Source organism: Embiotoca jacksoni, unplaced genomic scaffold (assembly GCF_022577435.1).
Source record: "Embiotoca jacksoni isolate LCO1_2020_lvr unplaced genomic scaffold, fEmbJac1.0.p SCAF_4, whole genome shotgun sequence".
Classification (NCBI taxonomy): domain Eukaryota; kingdom Metazoa; phylum Chordata; class Actinopteri; family Embiotocidae; genus Embiotoca; species Embiotoca jacksoni.
In genome coordinates this window covers 24,612,069-24,633,535 of record NW_027185392.1, presented here as the reverse complement: position 1 = coordinate 24,633,535, position 21,467 = coordinate 24,612,069, and the positions used below count along the sequence as shown (strand labels likewise).

The following is a 21,467-nucleotide window of genomic DNA, read 5'->3' as shown; positions in this document are numbered from 1 at the left end:
ACTCGTGTTCCAAGCGTTCTACTCGTGTTCCAGGCGTTCTACTGTGTTCTACTCGTGTTCCAGGCGTTCTACTCGTGTTCCAGGCGTTCTACTCGTGTTCCAGGCGTTCTACTGTGTTCTACTTGTGTTCCAAGCGTTCTACTCGTGTTCCACAGGCGTTCTACTCGTGTTCCAGGCGTTCTACTTGTGTTCTACTCGTGTTCCAGGCGTTCTACTCGTGTTCCAGGCGTTCTACTGTGTTCCAAGAGTTCTACTCGTGTTCCAGGCGTTCTACTCGTGTTCCAGGCGTTCTACTGTGTTCTACTTGTGTTCCAAGCGTTCTACTCGTGTTCCACAGGCGTTCTACTCGTGTTCCAGGCGTTCTACTTGTGTTCTACTCGTGTTCCAAGAGTTCTACTCATGTTCCAGGCGTTCTACTTGTGTTCCAAGAGTTCTACTCGTGTTCCAGGCGTTCTACTCGTGTTCCAGGCGTTCTACTGTGTTCTACTCGTGTTCCAGGCGTTCTACTGTGTTCTACTCGTGTTCCAGGCGTTCTACTGTGTTCTACTCGTGTTCCAAGCGTTCTACTCGTGTTCCAGACGTTCTACTGTGTTCTACTCGTGTTCCAGGCGTTCTACTCGTGTTCCAGGCGTTCTACTGTGTTCTACTCGTGTTCCACAGGCGTTCTACTCGTGTTCCACAGGCGTTCTACTCGTGTTCCAGGCGTTCTACTCGTGTTCCAGGCGTTCTACTTGTGTTCTACTCGTGTTCCAGGCGTTCTACTCGTGTTCCAGGCGTTCTACTGTGTTCTACTCGTGTTCCAGGCGTTCTACTCGTGTTCCAGGCGTTCTACTGTGTTCTACTCGTGTTCCAGGCGTTCTACTGTGTTCTACTCGTGTTCCAAGCGTTCTACTCGTGTTCCAGACGTTCTACTGTGTTCTACTCGTGTTCCAGGCGTTCTACTCGTGTTCCAGGCGTTCTACTGTGTTCTACTCGTGTTCCAAGCGTTCTACTCGTGTTCCACAGGCGTTCTACTCGTGTTCCAAGAGTTCTACTCGTGTTCCAGGCGTTCTACTCGTGTTCCAGGCGTTCTACTGTGTTCTACTCGTGTTCCAGGCGTTCTACTCGTGTTCCAGGCGTTCTACTGTGTTCTACTCGTGTTCCAAGCGTTCTACTGTGTTCTACTCGTGTTCCAAGCGTTCTACTCGTGTTCCAGGCGTTCTACTCGTGTTCCAGCCGTTCTACTCGTGTTCCAGGCGTTCTACTGTGTTCTACTCGTGTTCCAGGCGTTGTACTTGTGTTCCAGGCGTTCTACTTGTGTTCAAAGAGTTCTACTTGTGTTCCAAGAGTTCTACTCATGTTCCAGGCGTTCTACTTGTGTTCCAAGAGTTCTACTCGTGTTCCAGGCGTTCTACTCGTGTTCCAGGCGTTCTACTGTGTTCTACTCGTGTTCCAGGCGTTCTACTCGTGTTCCAGGCGTTCTACTGTGTTCTACTCATGTTCCAGGCGTTCTACTCGTGTTCCAGGCGTTCTACTGTGTTCTACTCGTGTTCCAGGCGTTCTACTGTGTTCTACTCGTGTTCCAAGCGTTCTACTCGTGTTCCAGACGTTCTACTGTGTTCTACTCGTGTTCCAGGCGTTCTACTCGTGTTCCAGGCGTTCTACTGTGTTCTACTCGTGTTCCAAGCGTTCTACTCGTGTTCCACAGGCGTTCTACTCGTGTTCCAGGCGTTCTACTCGTGTTCCAGGCGTTCTACTTGTGTTCTACTCGTGTTCCAGGCGTTCTACTCGTGTTCCAGGCGTTCTACTTGTGTTCTACTCGTGTTCCAGGCGTTCTACTTGTGTTCCAGGCGTTCTACTTGTGTTCTACTCGTGTTCCAGGCGTTCTACTTGTGTTCTACTCGTGTTCCAGGCGTTCTACTGTGTTCTACTCGTGTTCCAAGCGTTCTACTCGTGTTCCAGGCGTTCTACTGTGTTCTACTCGTGTTCCAGGCGTTCTACTCGTGTTCCAGGCGTTCTACTGTGTTCTACTTGTGTTCCAAGCGTTCTACTCGTGTTCCACAGGCGTTCTACTCGTGTTCCAGGCGTTCTACTTGTGTTCTACTCGTGTTCCAGGCGTTCTACTCGTGTTCCAGGCGTTCTACTCGTGTTCCAGGCGTTCTACTTGTGTTCTACTCGTGTTCCAGGCGTTCTACTCGTGTTCCAGGCGTTCTACTTGTGTTCTACTCGTGTTCCAGGCGTTCTACTTGTGTTCCAGGCGTTCTACTGTGTTCTACTCGTGTTCCAGGCGTTCTACTCGTGTTCCAGGCGTTCTACTGTGTTCTACTCGTGTTCCAGGCGTTCTACTGTGTTCTACTCATGTTCCAGGCGTTCTACTCGTGTTCCAGGCGTTCTACTGTGTTCTACTCGTGCTCCAGGCGTTCTACTCGTGTTCTACTCGTGTTCCAGGCGTTCTACTCGTGTTCCAAGCGTTCTACTCGTGTTCCAGGCGTTCTACTCGTGTTCCAAGCGTTCTACTCGTGTTCCAGGCGTTCTACTCGTGTTCCAGGCGTTCTACTGTGTTCTACTCGTGTTCCAGGTGTTCTACTCGTGTTCCAGGCGTTCTACTTGTGTTCTACTCGTGTTCCAGGCGTTCTACTTGTGTTCTTCTCGTGTTCCAGGCGTTCTACTCGTGTTCTACTCGTGTTCCAGGTGTTCTACTCGTGTTCCAGGCGTTCTACTGTTCTACTCGTGTTCCAGGCGTTCTACTCGTGTTCCAGGCGTTCTACTCGTGTTCCAGGCGTTCTACTTGTGTTCTACTCGTGTTCCAGGCGTTCTACTCGTGTTCCAGGCGTTCTACTCGTGTTCTACTCGTGTTCCAGGCGTTCTACTCGTGTTCTACTCGTGTTCCAGGCGTTCTACTCGTGTTCCAGGCGTTCTGTGTTCTACTCGTGCTCCAGGCGTTCTACTCGTGTTCCAGGCGTTCTACTGTGTTCTACTCGTGTTCCAGGCGTTCTACTCGTGTTCCAAGCGTTCTACTCGTGTTCCAGGCGTTCTACTCGTGTTCCAGGCGTTCTACTGTGTTCTACTCGTGTTCCAGGCGTTGTACTTGTGTTCCAGGCGTTCTACTTGTGTTCCAAGAGTTCTACTTGTGTTCCAAGAGTTCTACTCATGTTCCAGGCGTTCTACTTGTGTTCCAAGAGTTCTACTCGTGTTCCAGGCGTTCTACTCGTGTTCCAGGCGTTCTACTGTGTTCTACTCGTGTTCCAGGCGTTCTACTCGTGTTCCAGGCGTTCTACTGTGTTCTACTCATGTTCCAGGCGTTCTACTCGTGTTCCAGGCGTTCTACTGTGTTCTACTCGTGTTCCAAGCGTTCTACTCGTGTTCCAGGTGTTCTACTCGTGTTCTACTCGTGTTCCAGAAGTTCTACTCGTGTTCCAGGCGTTCTACTCGTGTTCCAGGCGTTCTACTCGTGTTCCAGAAGTTCCACTCGTGTTCCAGATGTTGTTCTTGTGTTCCAGATGTTCTACTAGTGTTCCAGATGTTGTACTTGTGTACTAACTCTCTACTCTGAGTACATCAGTGTGTTCTCTCTGTCAGTACAGAACCATCAGAACACTACAAGTTCCAGGATGAATCACTCAGAACGCTCCAAACAAGAAGTGTGAAACACTTTCCACCCTAAACGGTCGCCATCTTGGCTCCGTAGAGGAAGGGGCGGGGCCACCGACGTAAAGGATTTTCAAATTAAAGGCGTCTGAGGAAGCTGCAGCTGTTCCTGAACACAACGTCTTCCTTCATTTCACATAAACATGTATTTTTGTCACTTCATAGGAAAGAATTTGGGTGCCTCTGTTTTAGACTGACAATAATCGTAATTTTTGCATTTAGCCATTTTACATATTTCAGTGCTCAGATGTGTTCGTTGAATGTGATTTTTCTGAAAAAGTAAAGGACAGAACCGACAACTAAACAGCCTTCGTCAAAATATACCAATTCCTCTTCACTTTATCGAAGTTACAATGCGTCATATTTTTCTGAGTTACCTGTCTTTGAGGTGCTTGGCCTTCACTTGGGTCATCTGGCCACTGGAGAAGTCGAAGACCTCCTCGCTGAGCAGTTTGAGGATGATCATGTTGTTCTGACAGAGGCTCTCACTGGTCCGACTTGCACCCACGATATCGCTGATGAAGGTGGGCCAGTGCTTCGGCCACTCCTGCTTCAGGATCTGAGCCAGAACCACAGAAGAAGAGCTCCGTGTCATCACCTCAATCAGGCTTTGTTCTTGTACCGTACATCAGAAATTCAAATGTTTATTTACCTGTACGAGGATCATGTTCAGTTTTGAAATGTACACTCCATCTTTCTGCAACCAAACATAAAAGCAGTGGCTTCGTCATCACACAGGACAAAAGCCGTTAACGTGTGAACGTAGAAGCTCAGCAGCTTACATACATGTCACTCACCTCCATGTTGGCAGGATCAGAGGATGTCTTGATAATCAACCCGACAACATACTTTTTGATTCCTAAAAACAGGTTTTTTTAGTAAGTGACACACCTGACAAAGAAAACATCCTGATAATGTGGTTGATGTCATCAGATTGATTTTACCTTCACACTGATTTCTCGGGAGAATCTTCCAACGTGTTTTGATCACCACCTCCAGAATCTGCAGCGCATAATACTGAGAGAGGGACGGAGAGTTTAGATCTCGAAAAACAGATATAGAATTACAAATATTGCCCTAATCACAATAAACTACTAGAATTACCACCGCGTACTTTTATTAGAGAGAAATATATCTGACATGTAAAGTGGTCCAGGTTTTTTTTTTGACAATGTCAACTAATAACTCTATGCAGCATATATTTGCTCATAACGTGAGACAGAAACGATTTAAGGCTTTTAAGACGCCATGGATTCAGTTTTTGTTGCAACCAGCCACGTTCAGTGACGACGCACCCTCATCTGCCTCTGATTGGCTGGTCATTGCTGCCTGCGTTGGCTTGGATAGATGGCCACGCCCCTTTCAGGGGGAAAACATTGACATTGCGTTGCATTGACAACAACGGAGAATCGGAGGAAGTTGAGACTTTTCTCCAAACCGCTGCTGTAAACTAACCAGTTTAAATAATAACTGAAGAGTTGATGTGGAGTTAGTTTCGCCAACAATGTGAAAAACTCGTATCTCCGATTTGTTTCCCTGTCGTGTCCTAATAAAGATCCTGATAGAAGGTCTCTATGGAACCAGTCTGTAGAAAGGACGACTGAAGGAACCATGGAGGGATCAAATTAAACTGTTTATCTGTCCAGCATGTTTCATCACAGGCAGCGTGGAAAGATGTTTTTGGGTCATTTATAAACTCGTATAGCTATTTTACATTAAAGTCTACGCCGAGGGTCATTGGTTTCCCCCCAAAAGGGGGCGGTCCGATCTGTAACAATGATGGCCAGGACCAATCACAGCGGGCGGGGAAAGAAAATTCAAGACTACAACGAAACGCCTCCACAAATCTCTCGTTTGAGCTCAAATTCACCCAAAAGTGACGAGTCAGCACCTCTGTAAACAAAAGACGAAACTATCCGACACGGCGCTTCAGGTCGCTGAATGTTGGAGCGACACGCCACCGAAGTCTCAAAGCTCCCTGAAAGGAGAGACCATAAACTGATGAACCTCCTTCCTCCGTTAACAGTGAGTGTGTGTGTGTGTGTGTGTGTGTGAGAGAGAGAGAGTGTGTGTGTGTGAGTGTGTGTGTGTGTGTGTGTGTGTGTCATACTTTAGTTTTCATGTTCTGAGAGAACTCCAGGATGGTGTCCACCCTCGTCCAGGCGTCTGGATGGTCCTTCAGGTTGGTGAGAACTTCCTGAGCCACTCGTTGCTGTGAGAGAACAACACGTCAAACTGCTGTTCTGACATCACGACATCACGACATCATGACATCATGACATCACGACATCATGACATCACGACATCATAATCTGAACACAATTTACAGAACAGCAGCAAAGTAGTGCAAATTTATCAGGTTCGTTTGTCTTTTGTTGTTGTTACAGCACAAGGACACTGAGCCCAGGAGGACCCGGGTGGACAGTCCTCACCTGGGACCCGATGTCGTGGTACATGGAGTTGACAACATTGTCCAGAAGGTTGATGTCCAGCTTCTGGCTGAAGTCCAGCAGCTGTCTGGCTGGGTGATCTGACAACATCGTCATTTCTGCTGGCATAGATATTCTGCAGAGGACAGACGGAGACCTTCAACCCAGTTCACCTGCAACATGCACGGACCTGCAGAAAGTACCGGTGGTGTACCGGTGGTGTACCGGTGGTGTACCGGTGGTGTACCGGTGGTGTACCGGTGGTGTACCGGTGGTGTACCGGTGGGGGGGACGGGGACGCCCCCTGCCGGACAAACTGGGCGCGTGCAACTGCATTTATCAGAAAGCCTCACCGATAGTTCTTGTTCGCAACTATTTGAGCTCAATTTAAAAACACGCCAGCTGCGCCGGTGGGGAACCGGACCGCGGAGGTCCCGGTCCACCGACCCCACGGCCCCGTTTGCTTCGTGTACCCGCAGGTTGGTTCACCTGACTCGGACGCGATGCTAACGGCGGCCCGCGCCGGGTGAGTTCGGTTCGCGGTGACGGGGTTCGACTCACCTGGTACCGGCCGTCCGCTCCTCGTGGCTGCTGCTCGGAGCTACAGACCGGGGTGTCGGAGGTGCGTCGTGAAGGAAGCAGCACGTGAGCTCATCTCATTGTCCGGTGGACGACACGCGGCTCCCCACCGGCAGCCGGGAGCTAGTTAGCTGTCCCGGGAGGACACCGACACTCGGCGCTGTTCAAAAGCGCTTCTCCCGCAGGATACTTATCGGTTGTTGTCGGTGCAGTGGCCGGTTGTTGTCGGTGCAGTGGCCGGTTGTTGTCGGTGCAGTGGCCGGTTGTTGTCGGTGCAGTGACCCCCTCCCGTCGCTCTCCAGAGTCCCGACAGGCTAGCAGCCACTTAGCATGCTAATGGAGAGTCAACGTGTTCTCGGTCTGCGGGCTAATGGAGCGTTAAGCTAGCGCAGGTTCACGGAGTCTCGTTAAATCACGACGTGAAAAGAGTCCGTTTTCTTTCTGCTCTCTCCGCTCACCGGTGGACGGCGGACACGTCTTAATGCGTGCGAGCGGGCTCTTCCTCTGAGCTCGCGCTTCCAGCCGCGGACCGGTTGGAACCGGTTGAGACCGGGATGTTCATTCTCGGTGCTCCGGCCCGTCGCGCGCCGCGTAAAATTTGGACTATGTACCCGCCCATTCAGCACGTGATTGGCTCTGGGGGACCTGACGTCACGCGCTGTCATAGGCTGGGTGGAGCTGTCAGTTAGTCTGCGGTGACCTCTGACCAGGACTCAGCAGATGAAACAATACAACAGGTGTTTCATACCGCGGTGACCGAGGCCACGTGTCTTTAATCCAGAGGCCTTTGTGCCGGTTCGACATCAGACTGGTTGTTGGTGTTTTTCTGGAAACACTTTGATCAATTTGACATTTTGAAATGTTCCGGGTGTAAATATTAAAATGAACGATCTCAATGTCACAAATCATACGACATATACTTCCCGTTTTTTGTGAGCAGACATGCCAATACCATGAAGTTGATAAAACGTGTAAAAACTTTCTTCTCTCTTCGTGGAGTTAAGTTTTCAATGACAATTAAAAATTAGAGTTTGATTTAGATCAGACATTGCACATAATATGGTCATTTATTTGTCTACTAAAAGCTCATTATAATAAGAATAAAGTGGGCCTTATGAATTTGGTGATCACCATGGTGACCATGGTGCACAGGGAGGCTTGATGAAAGCGTTCGTAACTGTAAGTAGAACCATTTGTTTCTCAATAAGAAGCTGTGCAGATGATCTTCTCTCACTACTTCAATCCTGTGAATCCCTTCAGAAAGTTATATACAAGAAAAAAATGTCCGTCTTAAAACTGCTATGAAAATGCTACATCAGAATATTATTTTCCACTGAGTTTCTGTGATCTGTGGTGGAATATTTGGCCTGTCGGCTGATCATGTCCAGGAGAAGCAGGATGAGCTCTGGTGGTGTCTGCAGCTCAGCGTAAGATGGAGACCAGACAGGTGGGCCCCAACATCCCAACATTTCCCTCCAGGACACCGTCTGGCAGGAATCAGACTCCACAGCAAATTCAACCTCATCTGCCATGTTGTTATCCTCCGTTTTGGAGGTGTGGCCTCGAGGCCTGCAGCAGGTTCAGTATACCCAGGAGATCTTTCTGTTTCCCGGCTTAATTCAACCAAACAAACGAGTGCGCTGAGCAGTCACACAAAGCCAGGTCACAACCTGATAAGTCAAACCCAGGGATCCCTGTTCCAGCTGCCTTAAACTGAAGCAAAACACAATCCAGGACAAAGGGAACCAGCACAGGTAGAGACAGGATGAGGTAGGGTATGGTAGATGAGGAAGAATGAGGTAGGATGAGGAAGTATGTGGTAGGATGAAGAAGGATGAGGAAGGATGAGGAAGGATGAGGTAGGATGAGGAAGGATGAGGTAGGATGAGGAAGTATGTGGTAGGATGAGGAAGTATGTGGTAGGATGAAGAAGGATGAGGAAGGATGAGGAAGGATGAGGTAGGATGAGGAAGGATGAGGTAGGATGAGGAAGTATGTGGTAGGATGAAGAAGGATGAGGAAGGATGAGGTAGGATGAGGAAGGATGAGGTAGGATGAGGAAGTATGTGGTAGGATGAGGAAGTATGTGGTAGGATGAAGAAGGATGAGGAAGGATGAGGAAGGATGAGGTAGGATGAGGAAGGATGAGGTAGGATGAGGAAGTATGTGGTAGGATGAAGAAGGATGAGGTAGGATGAGGAAGGATGAGGTAGGATGAAGAAGGATGAGGTAGGATGAGGAAGGATGAGGTAGGATGAGGAAGGATGAGGTAGGATGAGGAAGTATGTGGTAGGATGAGGAAGGATGAGGTAGGATGAGGTAGGATGAGGAAGGATGAGGTAGGATGAGGAAGTATGTGGTAGGATGAGGAAGTATGTGGTAGGATGAGGAAGGATGAGGTAGGATGAGGAAGGATGAGGTAGGATGAGGAAGTACGTGGTAGGATGAGGAAGTATGTGGTAGGATGAGGAAGGATGAGGTAGGATGAGGAAGTATGTGGTAGGATGAGGAAGTATGTGGTAGGATGAGGAAGGATGAGGTAGGATGAGGAAGTACGTGGCAGGATGAGGAAGTATGTGGTAGGATGAGGAAGTATGTGGTAGGATGAGGAAGGATGAGGTAGGATGAGGAAGGATGAGGTAGGATGAGGAAGTACGTGGTAGGATGAGGAAGTATGTGGTAGGATGAGGAAGGATGAGGTAGGATGAGGAAGTATGTGGTAGGATGAGGAAGGATGAGGTAGGATGAGGAAGGATGAGGTAGGATGAGGAAGTACGTGGTAGGATGAGGAAGTATGTGGTAGGATGAGGAAGGATGAGGTAGGATGAGGAAGTATGTGGTAGGATGAGGAAGTATGTGGTAGGATGAGGAAGGATGAGGTAGGATGAGGAAGTATGTGGTAGGATGAGGAAGGATGAGGTAGGATGAGGAAGGATGAGGAAGTATGTGGTAGGATGAGGAAGGATGAGGTAGGATGAGGAAGGATGAGGAAGTATGTGGTAGGATGAGGAAGGATGAGGAAGTATGTGGTAGGATGAGGAAGGATGAGGTAGGATGAGGTAGGATGAGGTAGGACACACATACACAGAACTGAGGACCTCTGGTGGGCACAGGGAGGATGACAAGGAGACAAAGAAAGGCACAAAGAGACACACAGGGAACTACAAGACAACAGGAAAGTAACTTTGAAACTAAAACAAAAATCATCAAACAAAAATAAGGAACAGAAAACAGGACAAACCGTATCAGCACAGCAGCAGGCAAAAAAAATCAGATTGGATATAAAAGAGTTCGTAGCATAAGGTCTGTAAAATGGTTCTGATCCAGAAGTGTCTTCAGCTGCAATACCAGCGAGTGCCACTAGAGGTCGGCTCCAAAAAGCCTCCGGCTCCATAGACTCCCATTCAACTTCTCTCATCAAATCCAAAGTGAATAAAATGTGTCCATCAGTTATCTCGGTGTTGTTAGCTAAAGTCACTCCTTCTTATTAGTTTTCTGGAGGTCCATCTGAAAATAATCCCTCATTCATTAGAAAAGAAGATTCAAGAAGACCTGTTTTTGGGGGCGTGTCTGTTTGATTGACAGGCCTGTGGTGCAGTCAGGTTACAGCTATCGGTGGGCGGGACGTAGTATCGTCAGGTTTCCAATCAGATCGGTTAGATCCACCGCTGGCTCCTCCCCCAGCTCGTCCAAATATGGTCACTTCCTGCTCCAAACCGCTCCGAACTAACAAGATGGTGACGGACAGAATCTGAACTGGAGGCTTCATAACGTTCACAAACCAACAATGACATCACTGATGGTTGATGGTTGTTGAGAACCTGGAGACACAACGCTCTCTCACCTATAACACTAATCTATCACATATTCTTCAGCATACGCCTACAAAAACCTACACACCCTTTCAAAGCTCAATATCCATGTTGTAACTCATTAACAGAAATGTACCTATGAAGTATAATATAATATAATCTATTGTGTTTGGAGGCCTGTGAAAGCACATGTATGTACTACTACCTGATAAAGATTAATATGTAAGCACTTCCGTTGATAATAAGCATGCTGCACATTACATAAATATTTCAATTATACTCTTTTTTGTATTTCTTTATTAAACTTAGAGAAGCATGGAGCTCAAACTAGTAAAAGTGAAGTAGAAGAACAAAACAGACTGTAACAGGCTGTAATATAGAATACAGGTTAGATCTGCTGTCAAAATAAGGGATGCTAATATTAATTCAACATATAGTATCCACAGCAACAATACAGTCTTCTACAACTTGAAGTGTGTATAAAGCTAATTTAACATACAGCATACAGCATGCTCAATATCATCGTTATTGACTTTTACTAACAATAATCCTTTACATCCTTCATCACAGCTGTCCTGAGCTAACACAGTTACTGTTAGCCTTGTTGTTAGCCTTGTGGCAGGTGCAGTGAACTTCATGCTGAGAGGAGAAACACTATTGTGCTGTGATGTCTCTATAGAAACTCATCTGGTGAGCACGAATGAATGAAAATGAGGGAACGAATGAATGAAAACGAGGGAACGAACGAATGAAAACGAGGGAACGAACGAATGAAAATGAGGGAACGAATGAATGAAAACATGGGAACGAATGAATGAAAACGAGGGAACGAACGAATGAAAATGAGGGAATGAATGAATGAAAACGAGGGAACGAATGAATGAAAACATGGGAACGAATGAATGAAAACGAGGGAACGAACGAATGAAAACGAGATAACGAACAAATGAAAACGAGGGAACGAATGAATGAAAACATGGGAACGAACGAATGAAAACGAGGGAACAAACGAATGAAAACGAGGGAACGAACGAATGAAAACGGGGGAACGAACGAATGAAAATGAGATAACAAACAAATGAAAACGAGGTAACAAACGAATGAAAACGAGGGAACGAATGAATGAAAACATGGGAACGAACGAATGAAAACGAGGGAACGAACGAATGAAAACGAGGGAACGAACGAATGAAAACGAGGTAACGAACGAATGAAAACGAGGGAACGAACGAATGAAAACGAGGGAACGAATGAATGAAAACATGGGAACGAACGAATGAAAACGAGGGAACGAACGAATGAAAACGAGGTAACGAATGAATGAAAACGAGGGAACGAATGAATGAAAACACGGGAACGAACGAATGAAAACGAGGGAACGAACGAATGAAAACGAGATAACGAACGAATGAAAACGAGGGAACAAATGAATGAAAACATGGGAACGAACGAATGAAAACGAGGGAACGAACGAATGAAAACGAGGGAACGAACGAATGAAAACGAGGTAACGAACGAATGAAAACGAGGTAACGAACGAATGAAAACGAGGGAACGAAGGAATGAAAACATGGGAACGAACGAATGAAAACGAGGGAACGAACGAATGAAAACGAGGGAACGAACGGATGAAAACGAGGTAACGAACGAATGAAAACGAGGGAACGAACGAATGAAAACGAGGGAACGAACGAATGAAAATGAGGGAAGGAGATATAATTTTGATTTGGTATCTTGTGGCCTCGATGTAGTAATTTGTGCGCAGGGTTTAATTTCCCTCCACGGACCCTCCGGCGCTCCGTCATCATCACCTGAAGTTCATTTAGTTGTCAGGAGAACCAAAACATCGTAGAAGCTTTGTTTCTACCCGACGTGTTCTGTTTTCTCTGTCAGAGCGTTTAAATGTGAAGAAGGCGGACGCCTCTCGTAGGAAGACGTCTGATGACATCACTCCGCTGCTTCCTGTTTCCCGGTGTCGGCGTCGTGCTCGCTGTCGTCGGAGTAACTCTCTGAGTACTGGTAACTTTCGTCAGAGTAGCGGTGAGCGTCGTCTGCCGGGCGCCCGTCGGCGTCCTCGCCGCCGCCGTGGTCTAACGAGGCCTCATCACTCTCCTCCCCCCCCGTCCTCCCTCCTCCTCTCTCATCCACGTCTTCATCGTCCAGGAAAACCTTCCTGTAGTGAACAGCTTCAAACCCGGCGTCTTCCTCCTCCAGGTCACTAACAGACACAAGAACACAACCGTTTCACCGTGTGTGTGTGTGTGTGTGTGAGTGTGTGTGTCTGTGTGTGTGAGTGTGTGTGTGTGTGCGTGAGTGTGTGTGTGTGTGTGTGTGTGTGTGTGCGTGTGTGCGCGAGTGTGTGTGTGTGTGTGTGTGTGCGCGAGTGTGTGCGCGAGTGTGTGTGTGTGTGTGTGTGTGTGTGTGTGTGTGTGTGTTCACCTGTGTCTGCTGGTGGAGGAGGAGACTCCTCCAGATCCTGATTGGGCTGCTTTGCTGCTGATGAACTCCTCCGTTACATCACATCCCTGCAGAGTTTCCGTGTAGCGCTTCTCCGCGGCCTGTTTGGCGTTTCTCTGTCACCAAACCACATTTTCACGAAGATAGAGTCATCCATGATATCAAAGCTTCGCCTGTCTGTCATATCCATACGTACAAACCTTCTTCACTTCAAATACATTTCTTGTCTGCAAACCAAACATGTATTTGCTGCTCTGTGTGTGTGTGTGTGTGTGTGTGTGTGTGTGTGTGTGTGTGTGTGTGTGTGTGTGTATGTGTGTGTGTGTGTGTGTGTGATGATGTATTGAATGACATAGCACCAATAATTGATTTTTTTTCTTCAAAAGACCTGTTTTGGGGGCGTGTCTGTTTGATTGACAGGTCTGTGGTGCAGTCAGATATCAGCTATCGGTGGGCGGGACAGACTATTGGCAGGTTTCTGAATATTCTATTAAAAATTGAATAGTTGTGAGTGAATTAGTTTTGGTAGAAACGCCCCACTGAGCAGCAGGTCAGCATAAAACATCCGGTTGTTTAAAACTACCCGTTTTTACTTGTGTGCAAACACACAGCATTTCCTGTCCCTCCTTCACAATAAAAGCCTCCCCCAGGTTTAACAATGGAGAGGTTCTTGGTTGGACCAAAACAGCAGGAACCAACCTATAAATACTTTATCCTACAAAGTTTTAACATTTCAAAATGTTACTTCAGTTATTTTATGTTTAAAAAAAAACGTTTAAACGTTTAAATCAGCTCCTGTAACCTTTTTTATTCAGAAAACTATGTTTAATGTGTTTTAAAAAGCTTTGTTAATGTTTCCAATGTGTCAAATTTATATTAAAAAAAATGTTTCAATGTTTCTAAAAACTTCGATAGTATTTTAAAACCAATGCCCCTCGGATATACGGAGGTCCTCCACCAGTTCTCATCATAAATGCACACAATGTTGAAGAGCACACACACACACACACACACACACACGCACACGCACACACACACACACACACGTAAGGTTCTGCTTGTCTATTAACTGTGTTACTGCTCGTAAATCTCTTTAATTAGGAAGCCTGTTGAAAGTCCAATCTGCTCAGAGAACACCTGTTCACTCGGCATTAACAGAGTTTCACCGCCGCGCTGAAAGCTCCGGTGGTGAAGAGGATGTGTGGCTGTCTTCATGTTTGTTGCTCCTCCCTCCAGGTGCATGACGGGTTGCTTGTTGTTAAATACAGCGTTTTGATTGGTTCATGAAGCTGACACGATCAAGCAGGAAAAACAAGGACTTGACAGGAGATGGAGGTTTCCAGCAGGTTGAATGGAGCTCTCATCTGGATCCTGTTCACTGCTGCTGTGAGCTGGAGCTGGAGTCCACCACCCAGCAGCACCGCTGGGCCAGATGTGAACAGCTGTATGTTCTCTACTCACCTGCTGCAAGTTCAGAAAGTCATTTCCACCCACGCGCATCCAGACGAAGCAGCCTAGCTTCCCACAAACAGCTACAACGCCACAATATGTTGTCTTTGCTCTATTTACAATTAAATTAACAATTAAAGTTGTTGCATTTTGTTTTTATTTAAACTTTACGCAGCGTCTCATCTTTTATAAAATGGGGTTTATATAGATTTGGTGCTGCAGCTGTGGATGAAGGTATGTTCTCACAAACAAACCCTGTTAGCAGACAGACAGACAGACAGACAGACAGGAGACAGATCACATACAGACAGGAGACAGACCACAGACAGACAGACAGGAGACACAGACAGACAGGAGACAGACCACAGACAGACAGGAGACACAGACAGACAGGAGACACAGACAGACAGGAGACAGACCACAGACAGACAGGAGACACAGACAGACAGGAGACAGATCACATACAGACAGGAGACAGACAGACAGACAGACAGACAGGAGACAGACAGACAGACAGCAGTTCCCAGGTGTGTACTCACCTGTGCTACCTGCTCCAGCAGCAGCGGCCTTCCTTCCACTCTCTCCTGCATCTCCCTGATCTCCTGCTGGTATTCCTTCCGGCGCAGAAGATCTTGTTTCCTGTGGAGAGAACAGAAATCACAGAAAACCTTTCAGAGAATCGAACGTCCTCCTGAGGACAGACTTTTCTCTTACTACCCGACGGCCTGAATCGGTGCTCAGGCAGCAGGTCGGCTGTTTCTCTGCTCGGTACTCCTGATATTCATGCTTCTCCGTCCGTCTGCTGGTTTGCTGGTTTTGTCTTTGATTTGAACGACTGACTTCACCTTCAGGACGACAACCTGCATGTTTCTTCTCCGATGAAAGAGGAAGCAGGATTCTGTTGTGTGACTTTCTACAAAAATGTAATGTTTGTAATATTGTGTATACACTTGTGTGGGGTCAACTTTATTATAATAATAATAATAATAATAATAATAATAATAATAATAATAATAATAATAATAACAATAATAATAATAATAATAATAATAATTAGAACCCGTCTTTTGTCAGCCGATATTGTCCCATCACAGATACGTCGTTATCGATGGATATGTTGGATGATATGTTCCAATATAAAACCTTTTTATTTTTTTTTTAAGAACATAAAGCAGAAAAAGTTGTTTCGGGTGATTTAAAAGTTGTTCTAATTTGTGTGTTTTTTGTATTTGTTATTATCCATCCATCCATTATCTACACCAGCTTTACCCTGAACAGGGTCACAGGGGGGCGGAGCCTATCCCAGCTCACCTTGGGTGAAGGCGGGGTTCACCTGGACAGGTCCCAGTCCATCACAGGGCCGAGGGTGATCATTGTAATTTATAATTATTAAATTCCCAGTGAAGTTTACAATTTCAGTGAATGAATGTTAGTGTTTACAAACTGTAAAATATCCTCAGTTTATCATCCTCAACAGAATACATCTCATCAAAGAAGAAATAAGTTCCTTATTTCCTTCATTAAAGGCCAATATGAAACTCTATGATTCTTTAGAGTGAGTGTGTGGAGTGCGGCGCCTTGCGGCCATCTTTGGATATGATATGAATCTTGAAGTATGTACCTGAACTCTGTGAGCTTGCTGTGGTGGGTCTGGGACAGAGCCCGGTGCGGGTCGTGGGCCTCGGCCCGTTTCAGAACCACCCGCTGCAGCTTCTTCTCCCTCTGCTTCTGCCTCTCCTTCCACCGCTCCTCCTCCTCCTCGGCCTTCCTCCTCTGCTCCAGCGCCTTTCTACTCGGGGAGATAACGTGGTCACGGACGGAGGACGGTTTTGGAGGGGAGGGACGGATGTGTTGGAGCGGCGGCAGGGTGCTAAGCACCCGCTGCAGGGGATGCTGGGAAAAGGAGTTCAGCGTCTCTATCTCTACTGAGGCGGTGGAGCCTTCGGGGTGCTACGCTGGTACCTCACGGCCTCGTGGCGCTTTTTGGTGGCGTCTGTGACTTTGGAGGGGAGGACCTCCAGGCTGCCGGAGAGGGACGAACACAGGCTGGAGTTGGGCGTGCGGGTCGGGCCGGCGCTGATGAAGGGCCAGCGCAGCAGCCGAGGACCGTCCTGCTGCTTCTCCAGGTCGGGCAGGATGCGCTCCCGGTTCGAGGGGATCTGTGACGTCCTCAGCTCGAAGGGTTTGCATGCGGTCGTGGGCTTCACCGCTTTCCGTTTCTCCAGGTTCTTCTGGAAAAGTCTGTGACTGGCGTTGAAATCCGGGACCTCGGTGTTGATGTGCGGCCGGTGTGAGAAGCCGTCGCCACGTCCGGCCGCACCGCTTCTGGTCTTGTTGCGCTCGCTGAGCCGCTGCGTGAGCATGCTGGCCGGCAGCGCGGCGCTCTGCAGCATCTCCTGAGCTCGCATCTGGATCTTGATGGACCGGTACAGCTGCTCCTCCTTCATCTGCTCCCCCGACGCGGCGGCGTACACGGACCTGGGCACCGGCTTGGCCTTGAAGGGTTTCACCGGGTCCTTGTTGGAAAGTTGCGTGTCACGAAGTTGTTTCTGCTCCTTCTTCAGCCGCTCTCTCTCCAGGAAGCTGAAAGACTTCCGCTCGCCCCGGAGGTGCTGCTCCTCCAGCATCGTTCGCCGTCGCGCCTCCTTGCGCTCCTGCAGCTCCTCGTACAGCGGCAGGTGAACATGTGCGGGAACTGGGCTGGCGTGGAACTTCCTCTGACACTCGGACAGCTCCTCCACCTGCCGGCGCAGCTCGGTGTTCTCCTGCTCCACCTCTGAACGCGTCTTGAAGCCCCGCCTCCGCCGCTCCGCCTCGCGCAGCGTCATCTGGAACGGTTGCGGGACGGTCATCCGGTGCTTCCACAGCTCCAGCTCTCCGTCCTTCTCGCCCCGCCGCTTCTGTCCTGCTCTGTGTCGTGGCGTCCTCTGGTGTCCCGGCGTCCTCTGGTGTCCCGGCAGGCTGTGCAGCGAGGAGGAGGACAGGTAGCGGCGCTGAGGGGACAGCAGGAAGTCCCTCCACATGTTCTTGATGTGCTCCTTGGGCGACAGCAGCAGGCCTTTCTCCACCTCGTTACCGGCAGCTCCGTCCTTGTCCGAGCCGTCGGACTGTCCGGCGTCCCACCGGAGCTCCACAGCAGAGACGGACCTCCTCAGACGGTGAGCGGCCGCTGGGCTGGTGCTTGACCACAGTAACCTAAAAAACAAGATATCAACGATGATGACCCGATACTTCAAAAACTCACCGCATGTGGTAAACTGGTCATTCCTTGAAAAATCACAACTTTGATCTGGTACTCTTATAACTCCTAATACAAGTTTGTTATTAATCATCTCCTAGGCAACGTACACCTGCTGCACCTGGGGGACAATCACTTTCTTCTTCACATCATTCTATCAAGACGGTGACGGACAGAATCTGAACTGGAGGATTCATAACGTTCACAAACCAACGATGACATCACTGATGGGCGATGACGTCACTGATGGATGATGACGTCACTGATGGATGATGACATCACTGTGGGAGGCTGTGGCTCAGTCAGTAGAGTGGGTTGCACACTAATCAGAAGGTTGGTGGTTCGATCCCAGCTCCTCCTGTCCACATGCCTACGTGTCCTTGAGCAAGACCCTGAACCCTGAGTGACTGATGGCAGCACTTTGCACGGTGATCAGTTTCAGTACTGTGTGAATGTAGAAACCATGTAAAAGCTCTTTGAGACCGTCGGGTGATAAAACTATACAAGTACAGACCGTTTCATTTATCGATGATGATGATTAAAACCATTATAATAGAGCAACAATGAAAACAGGAAGTGAAGCTTCCAGCCCGTCACATGACCGTGACCCACCTGTGCCCTCCATCCAGCGCCGTGGTGTCCGGAGGCTCGTCGGACCCGAGCTGCAGCTGGCGCCGGTACATGTTCTCCAGGTCGGCCATGGTGCGCTGGTGGGCCCTCTTCAGCTCCTCCAGCTTGCTGTAGTACTCCTCGTTGGAGAAGAAGATCTCGCTCAGGTCCAGATGGTCGTTCGCCGTGTGACCCGCCTTCGGCAGACGGTCCTCGTCACAGAAGTCCGAGCCCGAGTCCTCGGACTCCAGCTGAAAGGGTCAAAGGTCACAAAACACTGGTGACGATGATCTTCTTTCTGAATCTAACTTGAGTACATCGACTCACTTTTACATAATATTGATGTGTTATTATGAAATGAATGTTTGTTTATATTTGATCCTGCTTTAACCCCAAGTCAGCTGGAGCAGAGCAGCCCTCCTCCGACACTAAGCCTGTTACCGGGCCGCCGCCGGGCCGCGGGCCATATGGTGGAGCACACAGGGCATCTTACAGTGGGAGAGCTTAATGACACACACACACACACACACACACACACACACACACACACACCAGGTGTCTGGCTCCGTTCCCGGTCCATTACCATGAGGCCTCTGAAGTAGGACAGCTGGCAGCAGAACCCGAGCAGACGGACCGCAGGTCGTTGTTCAGACAACAAAGACGTGTTCGGATTACAAACGGACGTCTGGCAGTCAAGTCAGGACGGAAGACCGAGGACAGCGAGGTCAACCGACGACCCGGATCAGAACCCTGACCTGAAGCGGTGACCCGGACCGGACCGGACCGGACCTGGTTCTGGTGGGCTGGACGGTGTCACCGTGATACATCCTGCACTACTGCTCTTCTAGGTCTGGATTACAAAACAGGAAAGAAGCCTTCAAGCCAAAGCGGTCTTGTGATTCTGTTAAATGCAGCCGGGCAGCACCGAATAGTCTGAAGCTTCAGAAGCTGTATGAAGGAAATGAAGCTGATGTTGTGAGTCCCTCCGGTGTCGGTGTCTGATGTTGTGAGTCCCTCCGGTGTCGGTGTCTGATGTTGTGAGTCCTTCCGGTGTCGGTGTCTGATGTTGTGAGTCCCTCCGGTGTCGGTGTCTGATGTTGTGAGTCCCTCCGGTGTCGGTGTCTGATGTTGTGAGTCCCTCCGGTGTCGGTGTCTGATGTTGTGAGTCCCTCCGGTGTCGGTGTCTGATGTTGTGAGTCCCTCCGGTGTCGGTGTCGGTGTCTGATCCAGTCACGGAAGAACCGTTTCATCATCACAGCGCGTTCAAACTGTTGTCAACAAAACGCTCAACCCGGATATCAGGTTAACTCAGAGGAAGTATGAGTTGTTGTTGTTGTTGTTGTTGTTGTTGTTGTTGTTGTTGTTGTTGTGGTGGTGGTGTGGTGGTGGTGGTGTGGTGGTGTTTGCGGTGTTTACCTCCTTCTCGTAGTCCCGGTTGTCCATGTGACCTGTCGCCGTGTACGGCAGCACTCTCTCCCGCTCGTACGACGCTAACGGCGCCTTGGTGTTCGGGTCGACCGGCGTCTTCAAACATGACGTCACCAGCACGTTCGTCCGGTGCGCGTTCGCCATCGGTTCGTGGAGCCGGTTCCGCTTTTTAACCGGTAAACGAGACAAAAACCAGGTCCTGAGAGAGTTCAGACACCTGTCGTCCTGTCGGCGGCCGGATGGTTACCACGGCAACGGAGAAGGTTGGCTGGGACGGAAGTGACGAAGGGTGGCCGGAAATGACACGACGTTGGCCTCCGTACAAATAAAAAGCCTCCGAGTTAAAATATCGCTGAAAGATTTACTTTATTTTGGAAGATTGGGATCTTTTCAGATTTGGATAGATGACTCTGAATGACCCAAATTAATATTTAATACATGTCTTCTTCGTCTTCAGGAACAAGCTCATCAATTTTAAGAAAGCTTTCAAATTAGTAAAAACGAAACAAACCTTGACAGTCTGGAGTCATATACAGAAATTACTTCTCTGACCTTTCCTTTTCTTTAATTTAATTATTGTTGTTGTTCTTTTTATTTATATACTTTTGCAACTGATTTGTACTTTAAAAAAATATATTATAGCTCAGTTTATAATATATTTTGATTTTATACACTTTATTAATCCCCGAGGGGAAATGTCTTCACTACAGCAGGGGGGCTCTCAGGGGGGGCTCTCAGGGGGGAGCTGCTGCAGCAGGCTGCCACTAGCGCGGCGCCAGGTAACCTGACCTGAGGTGCATGTTTTTGGATGATGGGAGGAAGCCGGAGAACCCGGAGAGAACCCACGCAAGCACAGGGAGAACATGCAAACTCTGCACAGAAAGGCCCAGGACCGGATTCGAACCCGGAACCTTTTTGCTGTGAGGTGACAATGCTAACCACTGCACCACCGTGCTGCCCTTTAATTGTTCCTACTATATAATTTCTTGTTTATGCCAAATTTGATTTAAATAAACTACAAACAATATTTTTGAAGAATGTACTGTTTGATCTCCTGAATCAACAGAAAGCTTTATCATCTTCAACTCAACTCTCTGAAGCATTACGTTAAATTACATTATCAGCTGGCACTAGTTTGAAGATTCTTTTATAAAGGAACTTTATATATTTTTGTATGTATAGATCTCCTCTTGCATTACAAAGTATTGTTGTTTATTTTCCTTTTTGCTGTTTTTGTTCTTCTTGCAAATAATATAATTATTAATAATAATAATTATAACATAAATACAAAAAAAATTTTACTTATCCTATTTGAGAGATGACTTAACGATACGGCATAACAATCATGTAAAGTTTTGACTGTAAATATTATAACACCGCAGAGCACAACTCGTTTCTACCAACAATATTTTGTAGCAAACAGAAGACTGTCTGTTGTGCTCCAATCATGTGTGGATAAAATATATTTGCTGTAATTAGGAAGTAACAGGAACTTTGTCAGCAGTTTTCATTATTAGAAAAAACACCTCATTTTTCTGCTCTTTTACAAAATCAGCCCAAAATACAAACATTTAAAATCTGTATCTGTTCAGGTCTTCAGATCTTTACAATTTAATTCTACGAGACTGCAATGAAACTTTGGCCCAAAACATCTCAACCACTTAAAGCCGTATTTAATTCAATTCAATTCAATTTTATTTATATAACGCCAAATCACAACACGGTTATTTCATGGCACTTAACACATTAAAGTCTTTACAGCAAGACTTTACAATATTATACAGAGAAACCAACAATTCAACAATTCAACAATTCCCACATAATCTAGGAGGGAAAAAC

At 47.7% G+C, this 21,467-nt stretch overlaps 2 protein-coding genes across 2 annotated transcripts in view; both read right to left on the bottom strand.

The window, feature by feature from the left end:
• xpo1a (exportin 1 (CRM1 homolog, yeast) a) overlaps nt 1-7,214 on the bottom strand; it is a 26,349-nt gene extending 19,135 nt beyond the window's left edge. The window contains exons 1-7 of the mRNA XM_069167522.1: nt 6,618-7,214; nt 6,060-6,192; nt 5,738-5,839; nt 4,572-4,644; nt 4,425-4,486; nt 4,280-4,324; nt 4,005-4,186 (exon numbers count right to left, since the gene is read on the bottom strand). Of these exons, the coding sequence (XP_069023623.1) occupies nt 4,005-4,186; nt 4,280-4,324; nt 4,425-4,486; nt 4,572-4,644; nt 5,738-5,839; nt 6,060-6,185 (590 nt within the window). The 5' untranslated portion in view covers nt 6,186-6,192; nt 6,618-7,214. The remainder of the gene's footprint in view (nt 1-4,004; nt 4,187-4,279; nt 4,325-4,424; nt 4,487-4,571; nt 4,645-5,737; nt 5,840-6,059; nt 6,193-6,617) is intronic.
• Nucleotides 7,215-10,744: 3,530 nt separating this feature from the next.
• On the bottom strand, nt 10,745-19,868 carry fam161a (FAM161 centrosomal protein A). Its single transcript, XM_069168012.1, has 7 exons — nt 19,617-19,868; nt 18,204-18,451; nt 16,316-17,548; nt 15,975-16,142; nt 14,893-14,992; nt 12,887-13,020; nt 10,745-12,665 (listed from the first exon to the last, which is right to left on the bottom strand). Exons 1-7 carry the CDS (start codon nt 19,770-19,772, stop codon nt 12,395-12,397), a joined length of 2,310 nt encoding a protein of 769 aa, XP_069024113.1. The 5' UTR covers nt 19,773-19,868; the 3' UTR covers nt 10,745-12,394.
• Between the last annotated feature and the right edge of the window lie 1,599 nt (nt 19,869-21,467).

Coding starts and splice junctions, on each gene's coding strand:
- fam161a (XM_069168012.1), bottom strand. CDS start 19,772: ATGGCGAACGCGCACCGGACGAACGTGCTGGTGACGTCATGTTTGAAG. Junction 18,452..19,616: donor ACCGGGACTACGAGAAGGAG/GTAAACACCGCA, acceptor TGACCCTTTCAG/CTGGAGTCCGAGGACTCGGG. Junction 17,549..18,203: donor GCGCTGGATGGAGGGCACAG/GTGGGTCACGGT, acceptor CTTGTTTTTTAG/GTTACTGTGGTCAAGCACCA.